The 9,304-nt window shown below is 43.4% G+C and overlaps 1 protein-coding gene across 1 annotated transcript in view; it reads right to left on the bottom strand.

The window, feature by feature from the left end:
* The window catches only part of Magt1 (magnesium transporter 1), a 28,545-nt gene that overhangs the window by 3,615 nt on the left and 15,626 nt on the right, over positions 1 to 9,304 (bottom strand). The window contains exons 4-8 of the mRNA XM_013028902.1: positions 8,206 to 8,346; positions 7,621 to 7,761; positions 6,429 to 6,492; positions 2,315 to 2,389; positions 1,035 to 1,125 (exon numbers count right to left, since the gene is read on the bottom strand). Coding sequence (XP_012884356.1) covers positions 1,035 to 1,125; positions 2,315 to 2,389; positions 6,429 to 6,492; positions 7,621 to 7,761; positions 8,206 to 8,346 — 512 coding nt within the window. The remainder of the gene's footprint in view (positions 1 to 1,034; positions 1,126 to 2,314; positions 2,390 to 6,428; positions 6,493 to 7,620; positions 7,762 to 8,205; positions 8,347 to 9,304) is intronic.

The raw sequence follows: 9,304 nt of genomic DNA, 5'->3' as shown, positions 1-9,304 counted from the left end.
CACACACACACACACACACACACACACATCCTTAGCCAGGTGCTGGTGGCTCAGATTAATCCTAGCTACTCAGGAAGCTCAGTTCTGAGGATTGTGGCTCAAAGCCAGCTGGGACAGGAACGACCATGAGACTCTTATCTCCAAAAGATCTTGAGCTGTGGCTCAAGTGGTAGAGCACCAGGCTTGAGCACAAAAACAGGAGAAAACCCAGGCCCTGTGTCTAACACCCAGAACTGATAAACACAAAAAAATATTCCTTCTTCGAGGGGATATATAGTACACTGAAAAAAAACTGTGTAGGATATGGTATAATATGTTCTAATCACTATGGTACAGATTTGTAGATTGAAATAGGTTACATCAGAATAAATTTACAAATAAACATATTGTCCTCAGACAATATATATACCAATGGCCGATCATACTCTAAATGATTTTAAAATGTTATAGCTGACATATCTAAATTAAATTTTTTTCTGTAGAAGCCATAATTGGTTGATAGCAAAACAAGAAAAGAAATACTATTTTTTTGGCGGGGGGTTCAGTCGTGGGGCTTGAACTCTGGGCCTGGGCACTGTCCCTCAGCTCTTCAGCTCAAGGCTAGAGCTCTACCACTTGAGCCACAGAGCCACTTCCAGATTTTTTTATGGAGGGGGGGTCCGGTCGTGGGGCCTGAACTCGGCCTGGGCACTGTCCCTTAGCTCTTCAGCTCAAGGCTAGTGCTCTACCACTTGAGCCACAGCGCCACTTTCAGCTTTTTTCTTTTTTCTTATGTGGTGCTGAGGAATCGAACCCAGGGCCTCAGGCATGCAAGGCAAGCACTCTACCACTGAGCCACCTTCCCAGCCCCCCGGATTTTTTCTTTTTGCTTATGTGGTGCTGAGGAATCAAACCCAGGGCCTCATGCATGCAAGGCAAGCGCTCTACCACTGAGCCACCTTCCCAGCCCAAGAAAAGAAATACTATAAAGCTATATGAAATCTAACCACTGTAAGTATAGGTAATCGTTATGTAAATGGAAATAAAAATAATACCTGTATGGATAGCCATGATACTTAGATCTGAAAATAGACAGCATCCAACTGAAGAATAGCACAACAAGTCCAATGCCAGCTAAGCACATTACTGCAGAAAAGCAGAAAGATGGCAAAATGAGCAGTTGGAATAAAATAAACCAGGGCAAAAATATTAGTTTATACTTGCAAAGAGTAAAAGGGTTGCAATTTATTGATAACTTCCCAACAGTTTTGCCCATTTAATATTCTAGAAAGTGTTTTTCTTTAAATCAGCCCCATTACAATGTAACAGCAACTCTATTTATATCCTTGAGTGATTCAACACCAGGAAATAATGCATTCCTTAAAAAGGATCACACCCAAGAATTTATTGTTAAAAATTGTGGCTCCATGCCTATAATCCTAGCTACTCAGGAGGCTGAGATCTGAGTATTTTTTAAGATTTTTAAAGCATTTTAAGGTATAAAGCCAGGCAGAGCAGTAAATTCATGAGACTTTTTTTTTTTTGGTCGGTCATGGGGCCTGAACTCTGGGCCTGGGTGCTGTCCCTCAGCTCTTCAGCTGTAGACTAGCGCTCTACCACTTGAGCCTCAGCCCCACTTCCAGCTTTTTCTGCTTATGTGGTGCTGAGGAATCAAACTGAGGGCCTCATGCATGCAAGGCAAGTATTCTACCACTGAGCCACCTTCCTAGTCCCCCCCCTTTTTTTGCCAGTCCTTGGGCTTGAATTTAGGGCCTGGGCACTGTCCCTTAGCTTTTTTTACTCAAGGCTAGCACTCTACCACTTGAGCCACAGCACCACTTCCGGCTTTTTCTGTTTATATGGTACTAAGGAATCGAAACCAGGGCTACATGCATTCTAAGCAAGTACTCTACCACTAAGCCACCTAGCCTTTGTGAGATTCTTTCCTTCCAATTAACCACCAAAAAGCCAGATGTGGAGCTGGCTGAAGTGGTAGAGCTCCAGCCTTGAGCAAAAATTCTCAGAGACAGTGCCCAGGACCTGAGTTCAAACCCCAAGACTGGCACAAAACAAAACACCCAAAAACTGTCTTATTAACAAAATCACCAGTTCCCAAACTTCATTTAAGATCTTAACAGTTGTCTTAGAAGGATGGGTACAGTAGCTCAGGTCTATAATTCCAGCTACTAACAAGAGTGAAATAAATAGCATGCTTATTCTATAACTAAGGGGGGAAATGGGCAGCTATTACTTTTTTTTCCTGTAGTAAATGCAGAACTGTTTTCATTGTTTACTATTATTATCATTATTATGTTATCATAAGGTAATGACTTACACTTTCTCTTCCCAATATCCATGTCAGAGGTAGCAGCTTCACATAAAAGCACCATCCCTAAAGTAACCCCACCATCTTGGAAAACATGTTTAAGGAGAAATTCACATAGACACAAAGCATATACCAAATTTAGTATTCCATTTCTCCTGAAGATAATTTAAATGAATTAATACTAGTCTTCAACACTTAGCTTCAAGAAAATTAACCCGGGCTGGGAAGGTGGCTCAGTGGTAGAGTGCTTGCCTTGCATGCATGAGGCCATGGGTTCGATTCCTCAGCACCACATAAGCAGAAAAAGCTGAAAGTGGTGCTGTGGCTCAAGTGGTAGAGCACTAGTCTTGAGCTGAAGAGCTGAGGGACAGTGCCCAGGTCCAGAGTTCAGGCCCCACAACCAGCAAAAAAAAGAAAGAAAGAAAGAAAATTAACCCGTACTAGTAATCTATACAGTTTGGAAATTATGTAGTACAAATACATACAAATTGGGCTGGGAAGGTGGCTCAGTGGTAGAGCATTTGCCTTGCATGCATGAGGCCCTGGGTTCAATTCCTCAGCACCACATAAGCAAAAAGAAAAAAAGCCAGTAGTGGCGCTGTGGCTTAAGTGGTAGAGCGCTAACCTTGAGCTGAAGAGCTAAGGAACAGCGCCCAGGCCCAGAGTTCAGGCACCACAACCGGACCCCAAAAAAAATACATAAAAATTAAGACTAGAAGATGACTTCATTTGGACAAAGGAGAACTGATATTTTAGTCTGACATCTCACCATAGTCTGACAGATAAAAGACAAGGATTTTGGTAATCACATTCAATTGTTGCCCTAACCTCATACACATTAAATAGCCATTTTCAGCATTTTAACCTCCTCCCAAAAGTACACACTGGAAAAAGAAACACCAATTAGAATAACTCACTTGTATTAGGAAAGAAATGTCTCAAATTTTTCTCCACAATTGTAACAACTAACTTTTCAAGCACAAATTACTACTAAGCTACTTAATTTTGCTTTATTCTATTTATTTATTTTTTTGGGTCCGGTCGTGGGGCCTGAACTCTGGGCCTGGGCGCTGTCCCTCAGCTCTTCAGCTCAAGGCTAGCGCTCTGCCACTTGAGCCACAGCACCACTTCCGGCTTTTTTTTTATGCTTATGTGGTGCTGAGGAATCGAACCCAGGGCCTCTTGCATGCAAGGCAAGTGCACTACCACTGAGCCACCTTCCCAGCCCTTGCTTTATTCTAATACAAAAAAAAAATCCTTACTTTTATTGAACTTAGTAATGGGAGCTTTGTGAAAACAGAATGCAGCTACCTATTTGCATGGTTGGATGTTAAAAATAAGGAGCATCAAGTTCCAAATAAATACATTATTTTCTAGCAGAAATAAGAAATTCACCCTGCAATTTAGCAACACGAACAGCAGCAAAAACATCCTCAAATTAATTATGCATACATGCATGTGCCCTGTGTACCACAGTATGCGGGTAGTATAATTAAGAGAAAGACAAAACTAGGTGTTCAGAAGAAGCCCTGAATACATAATTTGCTCTACAACCTCATGATTCATCCTGGTTGTTACCATGTTCCACTCTCTTCAATAGGCTCTTGTTAGGAATGAGGCCTATTCAGCATGGCTTTTCAGCTGCTCAGCCAAGTCTTTTCTCCAGCGATTTTCCTTACTGAGGTTCTTTGTGTCCTGATTAGAGCAAAGGTGGATCATTTCTGCTGGTTTTCTTTACCAGGATCTCAGATTCATGATTAAGACTTCTATTTTGGAAACTGCTTGTCTTTGGATCATGGACTATATGCATGTATTTTTGTTGGTATATTTGTTTCTGCCAGTACCGGGGCTTGAACTCAGGACCTTGTGATCTTGCTCAGCTTTCTTGCTCATATTTGGTACTCTACCACTTGAGCTGTGCCTCCAGCTGCTATATTGGAGACAGAGTTTCATGTACTTTTCTGCTCAGGCTGGCTTTCAACTGCATTCCTCTAGGTTTTAGCCTCTTGAGCTAGGATTACAAGCTTGAGCCACTAGTGCCTGGTAACACCTGCATTGTTAATTAACTATTGCTTTCTTATGCAGTAAAGAAAACTGTTCTCTAAAATCATAAATTGTTTGAAATTACATCAGTAAGCATGAAACATTCTACCTTTCTTCATTTTTATTTTCCTGGAGGATTTAAGCCCCTCAATTTAAAAGTGTAATTTCTGTGGGGGGGGGGCGTGTTGGTTGTGGGGCTTACACTCAGGGCCTGAGCACTGTCCCTGAGCCTCATTGTGTTCAAGGCTAGCACTCTATTACTTGAGCCACAGTGCCACTTCCAGTTTTTGAGTGATTAATTAGAGATAAGAACCTCACTTTTCTGCCCAGGCTAGCTTTGAACAGCGATCCTCTGATCTCAGATTCCTGAGTAGCTAGGATTACAGGAATGACCACTGGCACCCAGCTACAAGTGTAATTTCTAAGGAGCCTAAATTACAACCAACACAAATCTCAAACTTTGTTAAGACAAAATCTAAATTATCTTAAGATTTTCATTTTCTAAGGACCTTTGGGTCCACTTATAATGGTCTAGATCATAATTTTTTTTGTCAGTCATTGGGCCTGAACTCTGTCCCTCAGCTCTTCAGCTCAAGGCTAGCGCTCTACCACTTGATACAAAGCGCCACTTCTGGCTTTTTCTGCTAATGTGGTGCTGAGGAATTGAACCCAGGGCCTCTTGCATACAAGGCAAGCACTCTACCACTGAGCCACCTTCCCAGCCCTAAAAAATTTTATGTTACTTTATTTTATACCAAGCTCTATCTCCAGCCCCTGAAGCACTGTTTTAATAGCTTAAACACAATACTAGGGCCTAAGGATGAAGTGGTAGGACACTCATATACAAGACTCTGGATTTGATCTGTTGCACTGCAAAGAACAAACATAAGCAGAAAGAACAAAAGAAGCCAGGTATAGTGGTGCAGGTCCATAATTCCAGCATTCTGGAGGTAAGGCTGAAACAGGAAGATTATGAGCTCCAGCTCATCCTGGGCTATATACAACTTTGTTTAAAAAGCAAAACTCCCAGCCAGGCACAAGTGGCTCATGCTATGCTGGAGGCTGAGATCTGAGAATCATGGTTCAAAGCCAGCCAGGGAGCCGGGCGCCAGTGGCTCATGCCTGTGATCCTAGCTGCTCAGGAGGCTGAGATCTAAGGATCGGGGTTCAAAGGCAGCTCAGGCAGTGAAGTCTGTAAGACTCATCTCCAATAAACCACTAGAAAACCAGAAGTGGCATTGTGGCTCAAGCGGTAGAGCACTCGCTTTGAGCTAAAGAGCACAGGGACAGCGCCCAGGCCCAGAGTTCAAGCCCCTTGACTGACAAAAAAAAATTTTAAAAAGCCAGCAAGGGCAGGAAAGTCCATTAAGACTCTCATCTTCAATAAACCACCAGAAAACTGGCAGTGGATCTATGGCTTAAGTGGTAGAGCACTTGCCTCAAGCTGAAGAGCTGAGGGACAGCGCCCAGGCCCAGAGTTCAAGCCCCATGACTGACACAAAAAACAAACATCCCAAATAAAAAGCACACAACTAAAATCCCCAAAAACTATCCTTCATTTATATTTTACCTTAACTCCACTCTTTCTCCAAATCCTTACCACCAGGCTTATCTTTTCATCATACGACATAAAGGGCTGGGAATGTGGCTTAGTGGTAGAGTGCTTGCTTAGTATGCAGGAAGCCCCGAGTTCGATTCCTCAGTACCACATAAGCAGAAAAAGCCAGAAGTGGCGCTGTGGCTCAAGTGGTAGGGTGCTAGCTTTGAGCAAAAGAAGCTCAGGGATAGTGCCCAGGCCCTGAGTACAAGACCCAGGACTGGAGGGAAAAAAAAGAAGATATCAATACTTCTGATTTGTAACAATGAAGTGACAAACCTAGCTTTATCAAACTTTAGGTTTTTCCTTGGTGATCTTTAGCTTAGTGGGCTAAAATGGAGGACCCAAAAACCATGACTTCCAAAGAATATTATGGATTTGCATTAGGAAAGCAGTACCAACCAAATGCTGTACAGTGGATACTATCTTGTGAGAAAAACAGGCGTTAAAATGGACCTACAAAGACTTCTTATAAAAGGATACTGAAGAGAAGAACAATGTGTGTTTCAGCTACAAATTGGGCTTGGCTGCTTCCATGGATATAATTCTGGGGAGAGAAGACAAAATGAAACCTTTAACTATACATTAAAGGGCTGGGAAGGTGGCTCAGTGGTAGAGCACTTGCCTTGCATGCATGAGGCCCTGGGTTCGATTCCTCAACACCACATAAGCAAAAAGAAAAAAAGCCGGAAGTGGCGCTGTGGCTCAAGTGGTAGAGCGCTAGCCTTGAGCTGAAGAGCTGAGGGACAGCGCCCAGGCCCAGAGTTCAGGCCCCACGACCGGACCCCCCCTCCATAAAAAAATCTGGAAGTGGCGCTGTGGCTCAAGTGGTAGAGCGCTAGCCTTGAGCTGAAGAGCTGAGGGACAGTGCCCAGGCCCAGAGTTCAGGCCCCAAAACTGGACTCAAAATAAACAAAACAAAACAAAAAGAAAGTCAGGAACAGCACTCAGGTCTTGAGTTCAGGCCCCTGACTGGTATGCACACTCACGCGCGCTTGCATGCATGCTCTCGTGCTCTCTCTCTCTCTTTCCCTCTCCCTTCCTCCCCCTTCCCCACGGACACATGTACACACATGCAAGCACACTCAGAGTACATATTATCAGTTCTGGGAAGCTTTGGTTATCCTAATGAGATAGTGGAGGAAATGAACTGACAAAAAGGTAGAAAAATATGCCAAAATCCATTCCCTCAGATTAGAAATAAAATGCTATTCCTCATGCAAATGAAAATTTACCTAAAAACAAACAAACAAAAAAGCCGGAAGTGGTGTTGTGGCTCAAGTGGTAGAGCGCTAGCCTTGAGCTGAAGAGCTGAGGGACAGTGCCCAGGCCCAGAGTTCAGGCCCTCGACTGGACGCTCCCCCGCAAAAAATTACCTAAAAACACAGGATCGGTTTGGGCATGGGGATTGAACTCTGGGCTTGGGCGCTGTCCCTGCACTCTTCAGCTCAAGGCAAACGCTCTACCACTTGACCCACAATGCCACTTCCGGTTTTCTAGTGGTTTATTGGAGATAAGAGTCTCACGGACTTTCCTGCCCAGGCTGACTTTGAACTGTGATCCTCAGATCTCAGCCTCCTCAGTAGCTAGGATTACAGGCGTGAGCCACCAGCACCTGGCTCACAGGATCAGGATCGGTTCTATGCAATTAATTTTTCTTCTAAAATTCACTCACCAAAGCTGCAAAGGCCCATCCAGTTTTATTAAAGAGAAATTCCATATTGCTTCTTCGAAGGTACACAAGGCCACCAATAACAGCCAAAAGCAATCCCAACATAAGAGGTCCAGCGTAATTGGGAGGTCTAATTACTCTAATCTAATAGAAAGGAGAGAAAATATTTTAAAGTATAAAATTTATTTCCTAATTAAATAATAAGGAAATAGAAAGCAATCATAAGGGAATGAAAGCAAGCAAAGTTCTTTTCAGGAAAAATACTTTTTCCCCCCCTTATTCCAATCCAAGCAGTCTATATCCTAAAATGGAAAGAAATACATCTAATATTCAGGTGACTCAAATTCTAACACCTTTTAGATGAAGAAGGGTTTTCTAAAGACAGGTAGATTTCAGTTGAGGAGAGTAGTTTCCAGGCTGGGCTCAATAAGGCAGCCCAGGATGCTTTGCAATCTCCCTCCATCAGGAGAAATCTGTTAACTGCCAAACTACTACTACCTCAGTGATTTGAGACAAGTCCAATTATGGCCTCCCAGAATGGTTCAAGGAGGGCAATGGAAATAACTTCTACAAAGTAGGGAGACTTACGTTGACATCAGTTCTGTCTGCAATCCACCGGGCAATCTGCTCAGCCGAAAACCCTCGCACCTGCAACTCATAGGTATCACCACGTTTGGGTTTTCCTTTTGCAGGAAAGTTGATGAACGTTGGAGCTGAATTCATGTTTAGCTGAATAAAGCATAGCCCATGGAAATATTATCAGGAAAATAATCTTTTTTTTTTTTTTTTTTTTACTGCTCTTGGGGATTGAACTCAGGAGCTCAGGTACTAATACTGAGCTTCTTTTGCTCAAGGCTAGCATTCTACCACTTGAGCCACAGCCCCATTTCTGGCTCTTTCTGAGTGATTTATGGGATACAAGAGTTTCATGAACTTTCCTGCTCAGGCTGTCATGAGCCACATACCCAACAAACCTTTTTTTGGGCCAGTCCTGGGACCTGAACTCAGGGCCTGAGCTTCTTTAGCTCAAGGCTAGTACTCCACCATTGAGCCACAGAGCCACTTCCAGTGTTTTCTCTTTATGAGGTACTGAGGAATCGGACCCAGGGCTTCACACATGCTAGGCAAGCACTCTACCACTAAGCAACAGTCCCATCCCTCAGCTAATCTTTTCTTTTTTTGGTCCCAACCTGGGGTTTGAACTCAAGGCCTTGGTGCTGTATCTGAGCCTTTGTGCTCAAGGCTAGTGCTCTATTACCTAAGCCACAGCTCCACTTCTGGCTTTTTGGTGGTTTATTGGAGATAGTTTTACAGACTTTCCTGCCTGGGCTGGTTTTAAACTATGATCTTCAGATCTTAACCTCCTGAGTAGTTAGGATTACATGGATGAGCTACCAGTTCCTGGCAAGAAAATAATCTTAATCAGGGGCTGGGAAGGTGGCTCAGTGGTAGAGCTCTTGCCTTGTATGCATGAGGCCCTGGGTTCGATTCCTTAGCACCACATAAACAAAAAGAAAAAAGCCGGAAGTGGCACTGTGGCTCAAGTGGTAGAGTGCTAGCCTTGAGCTGAAGAGCTGAGGGACAGCGTCCAGACCCAGAGTTCAGGCCCCATGACCGGACCCAAAAAAAAAAAATTAAAAAAAAAAATCTCACGGACTTTCCTACTCAGGCTGGCTCTGAACTTCGA

This window comes from Dipodomys ordii, unplaced genomic scaffold (genome assembly GCF_000151885.1).
Source record: "Dipodomys ordii isolate 6190 unplaced genomic scaffold, Dord_2.0 Scaffold116, whole genome shotgun sequence".
NCBI lineage: Eukaryota > Metazoa > Chordata > Mammalia > Rodentia > Heteromyidae > Dipodomys > Dipodomys ordii.
This window is presented reverse-complemented; position numbering and strand designations above follow the sequence as displayed.